Source organism: Hemitrygon akajei, chromosome 12 (assembly GCF_048418815.1).
Source record: "Hemitrygon akajei chromosome 12, sHemAka1.3, whole genome shotgun sequence".
NCBI classification, from domain to species: Eukaryota; Metazoa; Chordata; class Chondrichthyes; order Myliobatiformes; family Dasyatidae; genus Hemitrygon; species Hemitrygon akajei.
The window spans coordinates 20,929,666-20,942,897 of record NC_133135.1 but is presented as its reverse complement, the minus strand read 5'-3'; the positions used below and the strand labels follow the sequence as shown (position 1 = coordinate 20,942,897).

General features: G+C 42.4%; 1 protein-coding gene across 4 annotated transcripts in view; it reads left to right on the top strand.

Annotated features, from left to right (window-relative positions):
- LOC140736770 (ecotropic viral integration site 5 protein homolog) overlaps positions 1 to 13,232 on the top strand; it is a 270,604-nt gene that overhangs the window by 44,498 nt on the left and 212,874 nt on the right. For all 4 annotated transcript variants that reach the window (XM_073062678.1, XM_073062679.1, XM_073062680.1 and 1 more), the window contains one exon: positions 8,316 to 8,548. In XM_073062678.1, coding sequence (XP_072918779.1) covers positions 8,316 to 8,548 — 233 coding nt within the window. The remainder of the gene's footprint in view (positions 1 to 8,315; positions 8,549 to 13,232) is intronic.

Sequence of the window (13,232 nt, the reverse complement as noted above, 5' to 3'; positions counted from 1 at the left end):
ATAAGTCCAGGACCAGCCTATTGGCTCAGGGTGTCTGACACTCCGAGGGAGGAGTTGTAAAGTTTGATGGCCACAGGTAGGAATGACTTCCTATGACGCTCAGTGTTACATCTTGGTGGAATTAGTCTCTGGCTGAATGTACTCCTGTGCCTAACCAGTACATTATGGAGTGGATGGGAGACATTGTCCAAGATGGCATGCAACTTGGACAGCATCCTCTTTTCAGACACCACTGTCAAAGAGTCCAGTTCCACCCCCACAACGTCACTGGCCTTACGAATGAGTTTGTTGATTCTGTTGGTGTCTGCTACCCTCAGCCTGCTGCCCCAGCACACAACAGCAAACATGATAGCACTGGCCACCACAGACTCATAGAACATCCTCAGCATCGTCCGGCAGATGTTAAAAGTCCTCAGTCTCCTCAGGAAATAGAGACGGCTCTGACCCTTTTTGTAGACAGCCTCAGTGTTCTTTGACCAGTCCAGTTTATTGTCCATTCGTATCCCCAGGTATTTGTAATCCTCCACCATGTCCACACTGACCCCTTGGATGGAAACAGGGGTCACTGGTACCTTAGCCCTCCTCAGGTCCACCACCAGCTCCTTAGTCTTTTTCCAGATTAAGCTGCAGATGATTCTGCTCACACCATGTGACAAAGTTTCCCACCGTAGCCCTGTACTCAGCCTCATCTCCCTTGCTGATGCATCTAACTATGGCAGAGTCATCAGAAAACTTCTGAAGATGGCAAGACTCTGTGTTGTAGTTGAAGTCCGAGGTGTAGATGGTGAAGAGAAAGGGAGACAGGACAGTCCCCTGTGGAGCCCCAGTGCTGCTGACCACTCTGTCTGACACACAGTGTTGCAAGCGCACGTACTGTGGTCTGCCAGTCAGGTAATCAATAATCCATGACACCAGGGAAGCATCCATCTGCAACTGAGAGGCAAGACGTTGGTGTGATACATCATCTTACAATGACTGAAAATCTGTTTCCTCAAATTCCTAACTTCCTACCAGTGGAAAAAATTTCCATATATTCAATCAGAACCCTTTATTTGCAGATACTGAATCTGCACTTCCCATGGATAAATTATTGAATCCAGATTAGATACATGAAGAGATTCTGCAGTTGCTGGAAATTCCGCATAACACAAAGCGCTGGAGGAACTGAACAGGCTGGGCATCGTCCATGGGGAGCCTCAGCCTGAAACGTGGACTGTTTATTCCTCTCCATAAATGCTGCTGAGTTCCTCCAGTGTGTACAGGTCAGATACATCCCTTTTTTCTGAGGGAAGTGAGGGTAGAAATTGCCGAGGTATTAACCATAGCATTGTGATGCATTTTGTGGAGCTGGGTTCACTCCTGACATCTTTCTGGCGTTTTCTCTGACTTTGCACACTCTCCCAGTAGCAGCACTGATTCCTGCCAAAATCCTGGTTTCATCCCTCATCCCAAAGATACGCAGGTTGGTAATTAATTTGTCTCTATATTGTTCCTAGAGTATAGGTGAGTAATAGAATTGGGAGGAGGCTGGGCTGGTTTACGTGAATGACACGAAAATGGAGTTTGTCTAGGGTAGTTGTAAGTGGATGCTCGATCGGGGGTTCTATTTCTGTGCTGTATGTATCTGATTTATCTGTAAATATGGGGATGGTCATTGAGGACTGGAGATCCACAAATGTTACATCCTTGTTTAAAAGAGGATGCAAGGAGAAACCTCTCAAATACACATCCATCTGACCTTTGTGGTGGGGAAATTTTTAGAAAAGATTGTCAGGGTGAGAATTAGTAGTTAATTGAACAAGTGTGAATTGATTATTGAAAGACATTGTGGATGTGTTATGGTAAATCATGCTAACAGGCCTGATATAATTTTAATGAATTCACAGATGGGTTGATAAAGGGATATTGATTTAGTGTACATGGGCTTCATAAAGCATTTGATACTGTGCTGTGTAACAAGCTTTATTATCGATGTTGAAGCCTGTGGAATAGGAGGAGACAGGTAATTAGCTAATGAATAGGAATTAGAGTGTATTTGTAAATAACTGTTATTCAGTCTGGTGTGTACAGTGATGATTCACAGAGTTGGTAATAGAAACAGTTATTAAATGATTTGGACAAGAATGTACAGACTAAGTTATAAAGCTATCGTCTTTACAGAACTTGCAAGTCTGGTGCACTGTGTACAGAAAAGGAAAAACATTTCAAAAACATATCAGTGTGCTTGTCAAGGGAACTAGGCAGGGGTGTGACATGGGGAGGAATGCATGCACGTCAGTGGAAGGGGAGCGTGAAATTGCTGATGCACAAATAGCAGTGTGGGCAGGATCCTGAAATTTATAAACCGAGATGCAATCTATTAAAATAAAGTCACAGTGAACATTAGTTTGGCTGCAGAACAGAATATTGTGTTCCATTCTGGGATATCACACTTGAGGACAAGGTCTTGGTAAGGATGTTTGAGAAATTACAGGAATGGGGACTTTAGTTAAGTTTTAGAATGGATAATTTGGGATTATTCTTAAAACACAGGAAATCATGAAGTGTTTAAGAAGTGGATTTACAGAAAAGCACTTGACATTGATGTGTCAAAGACTAGAAGGCAGAGAATGAAAATGATTGCCAAAAGTACCAAAAGCAACTGGAGAAAGTCTATTTTATTCAGTGAATGTTTAAATTCTGAGGGAATTGTGGGAGTCATCCTGATGTTTAAAACTGAACTGGGTCAGTAGTAAAAGGAGATGAAATACAGGGCTGGTGGGAAGAGTGGGAGGGAGAGTGACTGAGAATAGCTGGATAGTTCTTTCTTTAAACTGGCGTAGACTCTGCCTGCTTTAATCTTTGTGTTTCTATGTTTGAATTTTTTGAACTTTTTTACCTCTGCATCTCCTTATACCACTGTGCTACGTCAATATCATTTACCCCTTGTCTCCCATCAGATTCCTTTTTCAGCCCTTTACCTCAGATTTTTCACTTCTCAGCTTCTTTCTTCATCCCCCGCTCCCCCACACACACTTTCTCCCACCCTCCCCAACCTCTAACTTGGCTTCACCTATCACCTGCCAGCTTGTAAACCTTTCCCAGCTTCTCCCTCCTTATTCTGGCTTCTTCCCCTTTCTCGTCTTCATGAAGGGTCTTGGCCTAAAAAGTTGGATGGTTTATTTCTCTGCAGAGATGCTGCCTGACCTGCTGAGTTTCTTTAGCATTTTGTGTGTGTGTGTGTTGCTTATTTCATAAAAAAATGTTTGAAGATGGGCTTAAGGTTTTGAGTCCTTTTTTAAACAGATGTACAGCTCTTGTCAGATTTCTTGCAGCTAACTTGGAACAATTGGTTTATGATTCAACATAATCATGGGCAGTCGTATGAGACCACTGATGACTTGCTTCCACTTTGGTTTGTAAATTCCTTGGAGACTGATGAGGGAGTCACACATTATTCCTTGAAGGGATAGGAATTGATTCTTGCATCAGATGACAACATGCCTCCATCTGATCACAATTAAAAGCATAAAATGTTGGAAGGTGAGGTAGCGTCTATTGAAGGAGAAGCAGAGTTAAATGGAAGTAATCAAAGGCCTTGATTACTAAGGTTAAACCAATTTTCCTGTCTACCTGTGTGACCTGACATACTGAGTGTTTCCAGCCTTTGCTGCTTTTGTAAAGTTTCAAGAGTCTGACATTTTTAATCTTACAGTTTGCACATTTTCATGAGGTGACTTAAACTACCGTACACGCGAAAAAAACAGATTACAAGTTTAACTATGCAGATTTGGCTGGACCTTTGGAAGTGTTTAGACTAGCTATGTGAACAAACATGCCATCACTTGTTTGTTAGTTGTGCCGTGCTATGTCTGTCTGCTTTTATAGTAAATACTTCAGGATGATTTTGGTAGCTGTGTGTGTGTGTGTGTGTGTGACATTCACTGTTCCATAGTGCGTGTTCTCCGTTGAGTTCAGCGCTGATTGGTAACTCCTGTTGCTAAACTCTGTCGGTCTCAGCCATTCCTTTAGATTCATCAGCTGTGTGGAGAGGCGGAGCCTGCTACATGGGCGACAGTTTGTTCTCCATATCGTACTGCCCTGATTTCTTGTTTAAGGCAGTGCCAGTGAAGCTCAGCTACTACTTGCTGGTGGGAAATATAAAAAAAAGAAGACAACTAAATACTTTATTAATCTAATTTTTCTGGTAAATGATCACTGCAAACAATAGCCTGTAATTTCCCTGTCAGAGTTGAGCTTTTGAACTGCTTGTATGAGCTGGCATTTTTGTGGTGTGAGCTGAAGTCTCAAAGGTGCAGGATGGTTATGGCAAAGTGTGTACTGGCTGAATTGAAGTGGTGAGGTCTAGGTCAGAGAGTGGGGAATGAGCTAATGTTTGGCCGTTGCTGGAGCGGACTTGGCAATTTGGTGTGGCAGATGGAGACAAGGCAGAGCCTGGGCCTGAAAGCAAGCTAAGTAAGACCTGGGGGTTTGATCAACTTAAGTACTGAGTTGAATTGGAAATATCGGGTATGGGCCGATTTGGGGCGGTGGGGCATGAGTGTATCAAAGCAGCAGCGGGGTCCAAGAACGAGGAACAGCCCGAGGATTGGACGATTTAAGTGTCAGGCCTGATTGAAAAGGTCAAGGTGTCAGGGCTAGAGGTGAGGTTTGGGCCAGTTCAGCTTGCTATTCCATGAGGTTTAATCATCTGCACTGAACTGAGGCTGTGGCCTGTAGCTAGCAGGGTTCTGTGCACTCACTTCTATGAGCTTCAGCTCTGAATGTTAGTTGCTTACTTTTATTGTTTGCATGAATTTTTTCTCTCTGCACATTGTGTGTTCGGTCTTTTGATGGGTTCTTTTGGGTTGCCTTGTTTTGTGGATGCCTGTAAGGAGACAAATCTCAAGGTTGTATAAGGTATACATACTTCGATAATGTACTTTCAACTTTGCACATCATGTAGACAGCTGGGTTGTTACATCCATTGTCGACTTTAACCAATGGAGGGCCTCAAAGTGTGTGGAATGATACTGTGGATTATTCCATCATTCTCTTGAGCAGGCCTTTAATGCCAGTGTATTCTGATTGTGGCTCATGTAGACATACTTCAGCAGTTGCAATTCCAGTTTGCCTTCTTGCTGACATAATACCTGACTCTTGAATTGTTAATGAGGAACTCTGCCCTGCCTGAATTCTGCTGCTACGTAATGTTTATTTATCAAAAAGAAATGTAACTCTGCAGGAAACTTTACAGAACTCTGAACAGACTGATGTTGGGTGTGATAAGTAGAAGTAAAATGTAATGACATAAGAAAGGAGATCCAATAAATCTTGATGATATCCTGGCTACCTCATGGTAGGTGTGATGGCAACTGCCACATACGTCTAGCTCCTCATTGTTCGCATTCATGATCTCTGATCTCCCAATGGGTAGCATTCTGATCCTGGTTGTATAAATGCCAATACACAAACTTGCTTTTGAAGTTTGAGCTCTGTGGTTGCTTGTGAGTGGATATGGGTGTATTAGGAGAAAGTTAATCAGAATCCGGTTTATTATCACTGACATAAGTTTTGAAGTTTGTTTGTAGCACAAGGGAAGAAACTGTTCCTAAAATGTTGAGTGTGTGGCTTCAGGTCCTGTATACGTCTGTCCTTTATTTGCTTTGTATTCTGGGTTGCGTGTTTATTATGTTTATTTATGGTAACTAGTCACATTAGTGAGGGCATGGTAAAAGTAAAAGGAATAATTTAAGTATTTTTTTAAACTTTTTTTATTGTTTTCAAATTTACAGAAGTATTCTTATTTTGTGGCTGTTTGTAGCTTGGCACTGGTGGTGGTCATATCTTTGCTGACTACTTAATATCGCTTCAAGATTGTATGTTTGCTCATTGCTAATAAAGGATCAAATAAGGAATTTAGCTCTATGGAACAATCATTTCATTGGAGTTAAGGGTACATCATGGGTACATAACAGCCTCATGGCAGTCACAGGCTGGTGGCATTTGTTTTGTTTTGATTTTGGATTAGTTTCTGCTGCTACAACCTCTGTGATGGTAGTAATAAGAAAAGGGTGTGTCATTGATGATAAAGGTCCTTTATGAAAGATGCCACAGCCTTGAGGATTGCTCAAAGGTGGCGAGGCTTGTACTTTGCTTGAGCTTGTACTTTGATGGAGCTGTCTGAGTTTACAACTCTTTGAAGCCTCTTATGATCTGTGCATTGGCATCTCCATATCAGACAGTCATGCAACCAGTCAGAGTACTCTCTATGATAGATGCTTGGAAATGTCCTAGAGTCTTTGGTGATGTACTGAATCTCCACCAAATCCGAATGAAGTACAGCTGCCGGCGTTGTGATTATATTAATATGTCAGGCCCAGGATAGATCCTCTGAGATGTTGATACCCAGGAACTGGAGGCTGCTCACCATGAGGATACTTCTGTGCATTCTTCCAGCTTTTCCATTCTGAAGTCCATAATCAACTCCTTGGTCTTGACATTAAGTGTGAAGTTGTTGCTGTGACACCAATCAGCCAGCAGATCTGTCTTGATCTTAGTCTCCTCCAAGTCGCCATCTGAGATTCTGCCAAGAACAGTTGCGTCATCATCAAATTTATAGATGGTGTTTAAGCTGTGGCTAGCCATGCAGTCCTGTGCAATGGACCAGTGGACTAAGCAGACATCCTTGAGGTGGGTGTTGATTGTCAGCCAGGAGGAGATGTTATCATCTGTCTGTACTGACTGTGGTAAGGAAGTAGAGGATCCAGCTGCCCATTTGAGATACAAAAGCACAAGTTTTAAAGCTTGTTTAGTAGTGAAGAGATGGTGGTGTTTAATCAATAAACTACAGCCTCATGTATGCTTTCTTGTTGTCCAAGTACTCTCAAGATAAGTGGCGAGCCAGTGAGATTGTGTCAGCTGTAGACTCTTGTGATGGGCAGATTGCAGTCGGTCCAGCTCCTTGATCAGGCAAGAATTAATTCTAATTGTGCCTAACCTCTCAAAAGACTTCTTCACAGTAGGTGTGATTGTTACTGTGCAGTGATCGTTGAGGCAGCTCATCTGCTTTTCTTGGTCAGCAGGATGACTGATGCCCTCTTGAAACAGGTGGAAACTTCTAACTATAGCAGTAAGAGGTTGAAGGGGCTGAAGATCGCCAGATACTATGGGGATTCGCACAGGCGTAGTGTTATTCTCTATTTCAAAAGTATGCATGGAAGGCATCGAGCTCCATGGCAGAAGCCTCCAGGAAGTGAAACTTTCTGCCACGTGGAGGGAACAACACCTCATATTCCACCTGGACAGTCTCCAAACTGGCAACATCAAATTCTCAAACTTTGGGTCACTGCTCCTCTCCTGTCTTTATTTTCTCCCCAATTTTCTTTTTTCGTCTTGCCACCTGCCCACCTCTCAGCTCCTATTCCTTATTCGCTCCCACTACACCAGCCATTACTGTCACGCTTCTCTCACTAGTTCTCCCCACCACCACCTTCCCTTTTATTTCATGCTCCACCATTCTGTCCTTTCAGATTCCCTCATCTTCAGCCCTTCATCACCTCCCAGCTACTGACATTATTCCCACTCTTTCCCCTCCTCCCATCAGCTTATCATATTGTCACCTGATTTCACCTATTACCTCTTGTGTGAACCTTTGTCGTGTGGCTACCTCTCCTCTTTCCAGTCCAGATGAAGGGCTAGGAGCTGAAATGTTGACTCTTTATTTCTTTCCATTGATGCTGCCTCACCTGTTGTGTTTCTCCAGAAACTCAACAAGTTGTTTGAGATTCCAACATTTCTTGTCTCCAGGTAGATTTATGTTGGTTGTACAGTGGTGTAATAAATTAGAACACATGAGAAGAAGACTTAAAAAAACTGCAGCAAACCTTTGTAGCTAACTGACCTTCAAACGCATGGGTATTATCATGATGGTACTGAACATTCCATGTAAATCAAGCCACTTTTTAAAATTATTTGCAGTGGCAAACAATTTTTGATTTCTATAACTTATTAAATAATTCTCAGTTCTAATTTGGAACTCAGAAAATGCTGACTTTGTTTGATCTATCCAAATCTTTTCACTTCATGGGTAACTGAGTGTCTCTTATCATTCAGGCCATCATTACATGGCACTAAGTGACATGCATTATGTTCTGGTCTTTTCAGTTGTATCCAAGTCCAGTGAGTCATTTAACTCTCCTCAAGCATAATTTAAAACCAGTACTTTTCTCCCCAGTGTGACTGAATATTTTACATTATAAAAAGGATGCTTACAATAGTTGATTTTTAATTATATTGGTAGGTGACTAAATGTAATTATAAACTTTTCACTTCAGGTGGCGACAGACAAGGTTGCAGAGAAGTTAAGTTCTACTCTCTCATGGGTGAAGAACACAGTGTCTCACACTGTCAGTCAAATGGCTAGTCAGGTGGCAAGCCCGTCCACTTCATCGCTGCACACTACATCTTCATCAACAACGCTCTCTACACCTGCACTTTCACCAGGATCACCAGCTACACTTAGTCCTGATGACTTGGAGCTTCTTGCAAAATTAGAGGAACAAAACAGGTGAGTTTTGTATTGATCCCTGAACTTTTTTCCACTCAAATATTTGTATGTAAAAACTGATAAAAATGATGGGATTTCACTGCAGTTATTTTATGGTTGTATTCCACAGTTTTCTGTAATATATTTTTAATCAATGGCGCTTTACTCGCTGTCCATATGTGCCCATTTTGTTGAATGCTTGATGTTTGTATTTAGTGATTAGTCAAGATATCCAATTAGTTATGAGAAAATGTGATTTAATTGATTTGATATAAAAATCTTGGCTCATTCATGCTTTTGGTATGTGAATCTGTCTGCAAAAAATGGTAATGTATAAATTGTTTTCCTGCCAACAAATATCATGGTTCCCAGTATCTGATGTATTGAAATTTTATGGTTAATTAGGTACTACTCAAAGGAGTTTTTGAAAAAGCTTGTATTTCCCCTATAATTCACCATTAGCCAAAATGTATAAATAGATAAATTCTCCTGTCTGAGTAACATTACACAATTAAAGGTTAGTTTTTAAATGGCAATGATTTCAGAGGTAAGCAGGCGCTATTTAGAATTTGTAGTGTTGAAGCAGATGTATGACTCAACTAGTTTGTGGCAGTGTTTATATTCCATTATCACTTATCTCATCTCAGCATATCTTTTCAATATCCTTTCAATTCCAGCATATCTTTTCAATTCCCTTTTCTGTTGTGCTCTTCAAGTTTCCATTCAAAAGTTTCAATCAATTTCTGCAGTGAATAATTCTATATGCTAATCATTCTTTGAATATCTTTTTTTCCCTTTATTTCACCATTGGGTTTACAAGTTAATAGTCTTTCATTTATGGTTCCTACTTTGGGTTTTCCCAGAAGTGGAATCGTTTGCTTCACATGTACAAAATTTGACCAACCCTCCAGGAATTTCCCAGTTTCCTTTTCTAAAGAGTAAATCTCACCAGACTTTTTAAAAAAATCAAGAGCAATGATTTCCCAAGATCAATTTGACTCTTGTAAAAATATAGTGCGCTTTCCCCTGTACTTTCATAAACAGAACTGTGTGTTATACTATTAGCACAGCCTGACTATGATCCTAAATCCACATTCATTTTTGCCTGGCAGCAATAAATATTCAGTGCTTTATTGTTGAGTTGGATCATACTTCACTTGACCTGTATGTTATGCTTGACCTGCTCAGGATGGTTGTGATTATTCCAGCCCACTGCAATGTAATTATTACTGCTGGCATGATCCTGGTCCTAGAGTTCAGCACAGGAACAGGTCTTTTAGCTTAATTCATCCATCCCAACCAAGACGTCTGTTTAAGCTAGTTCCATTTGATTACACTTGGCCGATAGCACTTCAAATCTTTCCTTTCCATGTACCTGTCTAAGTGTCTTTCGAATGTTGTTAGTATACATGCCACATCCACTTCCTTTGGCACTTCATATATATGAACCACCTGCTGGGTGAAGAAATTACCTCTCAGGTCCCTTTTAAGTCTTCCCCTCTCACATTAAACCTATGCCCCTTTAGATTTTTATGATTTTTTTTCCCGGGGTAAAACATGTACTGTTCAAAGTAAGTATGCAGTGTACAACCCTGAAGTTCATCTTCCACAGACAATCAAGAAACCGAAGAAGTATGGAATCACCTGGCCCAAAGAAAAACATCAAACGTTAAACCCCCTCTCCCCCACATAAAAGAAAAATTGTGCAAACGTCACAAAAAAGAGCAAAAACACAGGATATAAAAATGCAAAATCAAAAAGCATACTTCAACTCAGTCTTCATTATCTGCAGGCTGCCCTGATTCCAAAATTCCTCAAAAGTAGTAACAAAAAAAGTGACCAGAACTGGAATACATCGTAAACCTGGGAGTCCAAATCTACAATTCGCATTGCTCAAACCTTACTACGGCACTATCCGCTGACAGCATTCAGCGAGTGAGAGAGAGATATCACTCAAATGCAAGCACCTTCCTTCAGGAGCAGCGAGCAAGAGGCTGGTAGACAATGCTGAACACTCGCTCACTCTCTGCACCTGCCTCAATGATTTCAGTCTTCCTTGGCACTTTAACCAGTGAGATTGGCAAGAGATGGAGTCATTTATGGGCTTGCGCCCTGTCTCCTGGCTTTCTGGCCTCCATGCACATTTTAGTTGCAGCCTCATGGAACCCTCTTAGAAACAGCAAAGGACTGGATTGCCCAATTAGCCCGAAATCACACTGTCAGAATGTAGATTATAGGCTATAACAGTAGTAGGACCATATCTGAGATTTAAAAAAAAATAGACAATAGACAGTAGGTGCAGGAGTAGGCCATTCGGCCCTTCTAGCCAGCACCGCCATTCACTGTGATCATGGCTGATCATACACAATCAGTACCCCGTTCCTGCCCTCTCCCCATATCCCTTGATCCCACTATCTATAAGAGCTCTATCTAAATCTCTCTTGAATGCATCCAGAGACTTGGCCTCCACTGCCTTCTGGGGCAGAGCATTCCACATATCCACCACTCTCCGGGTGAAAAAGTTTTCCCGCATCTCTGTTCTAAATGGCCTACCCCTCATTCTTAAACTGTGGCCTCTAGTTCTGGACTCACCCATCAGCGGGAACATACTTCCTGCCTCCAGCGTGTCCAATCCCTTAATAATCTTATATGTTTCAATCAGATCCCCTCTCATCCTTCTAAATTCCAGTGTATACAAGCCCAGTCGCTCCAATCTTTCAACATATGACAGTCCCATCATTCCAGGAATTAACCTTGTGAGCCTACGCTGCACTCCCTCAATAGCAAGAGTGTCCTTCCTCAAATTTGGAGACCAAAACTGCACACAATACTCAGGTGGGGTCTCACCAGGGCCCTGTACAGCTGCAGAAGGACCTCTTTACTCCTATACTCAATTCCTCTTGTTATAAAGGCCAGCGTGCCATTAGCTTTCTTCACTGCCTGCTGTACCTGCATGCTTGCTTTCATTGACTGATGTACAAGAACACCTAGATCTCATTGTACTTCCCCTTTTCCTAACTTGACTCCATTTAGATAGTAATCTGCCTTCCTGTTCTTGCCACCAAAGTGGATAACCTCACATTTATCCACATTAAATTGCATCTGCCATACATTTGCCCACTCACCCAACCTGTCCAAGTCACCCTGCATTCTCATAACATCCTCCTGACATTTCACACTGCCACCCAGCTTTGTGTCATCAGCAAATTTGCTAATGTTACTTTTAATCCCTTCATCTAAATCATTAATGTATATTGTAAACAGCTGTGGTCCCAGCACCGAACCTTGCGGTACCCCACTGGTCACAGCCTGTCATTCCGAAAGGGACCCGTTAATCACAACTCTTTGCTTCCTGTCAGCCAGCCAATTTTCAAACCATGTCAGTACTCTGCCCCCAATACCATGTGCCCTAATTTTGCCCACTAATCTCCTATGTGGGACTTTATCAAAAGCTTTCTGGAAGTCCAGGTACACTACATCCACTGGCTCTCCCTTGTCCATTTTCATAGTTACATCCTCAAAAAACTCCTGAAGATCAGTCAAGCATGATTTTCCCTTCATAAATCCATGCTGACTCGGACTGATCCTTCTACTGCTATCCAAGATGTACAAGAAGTTAACAGAATTGTTTCATGTTGAGGATGTCACCTTTGGTAGTGTTTGCTGGCACAGTCTTTATTCTTGTCCTTCGTGATTTGAAGTACCTCTATCAGGTCACCCTCAGTCTCATATGCTCAAACAAATACCCAGCTGCTCTTTGTAACTCAGGCCCTTAAGAGTGCAATCTTCTTTGCATACTTTCCAGCTTAATGACATCTTTCCAACAATAGTAGTAGTCTCTCGAAGTCCGAGGAAGACGGATGTGTTGCGCAGTCAACATCTGTGGGCACGCATAAGTCTTCTGAGGCCGAAGTCCAAAGTGCAGATATGGTCGCAGATGGGGCAAGGAGCACTGCCTGTTGGGGCAGGAGCAGACGCCTTCCTGTGTCTTTCTTGACTCGCCTTGAGGCGCTGCATGCACCAGTTGGCTTGGAAGTTGTTTGCTGCCTTGGAGCATAGATTGCGCCACTTGGACTGATCAACAGCAGTGTGTTCGAGATCGCGGGGCTGGAGTTTGCCCACTTAAGGTTTGACTTGAGGTTGTCCTTGTACCTCTTCCTTGGGTGACCTTGGGCACGGTTGCCCTGCTCCAGTTCTCCGTAGAACTACTGATGCAGCATTCTGGACTCATCCATGCAGATCACATGGCCAGTCCATCTGAGCTGAGCCTTCAAAACTTTGGCTTCAATGCTTGTGGAATTGGCTCGGTCCAGGACTGTCAGGTTGGAGATGCGGTCTTGCCAGCGGATTTGCATGATTGATCGCAGAGCGCGATTGTGGAATTGTTGAAGCTGTTTGACATGTCTGCAATACAGTGTCCAGGTTTCACAGCCATATAGAAGTGATGAGACCACAACAGCATTGTAAACCTTCAGTTTAGTGGAGAGACGAATGTCTTTGTGCTGCAGAACTTCGACCTGGAGCCTTCCGAGTGCCTGGCTTGCTATCTGGATCCTTGATGTGATTTCTTTATCAAGGGCACTGTCGCTGGAGATGGTACTCCCCAGGTATTTAAAGTTGTCAACGTTCCGTAGTTGTGTGTCATCGATGGTGAAGCATGGCTGTGGCGGGGCGCTGTTAGGTGCAGGCTGCAGGAGGACCTCTG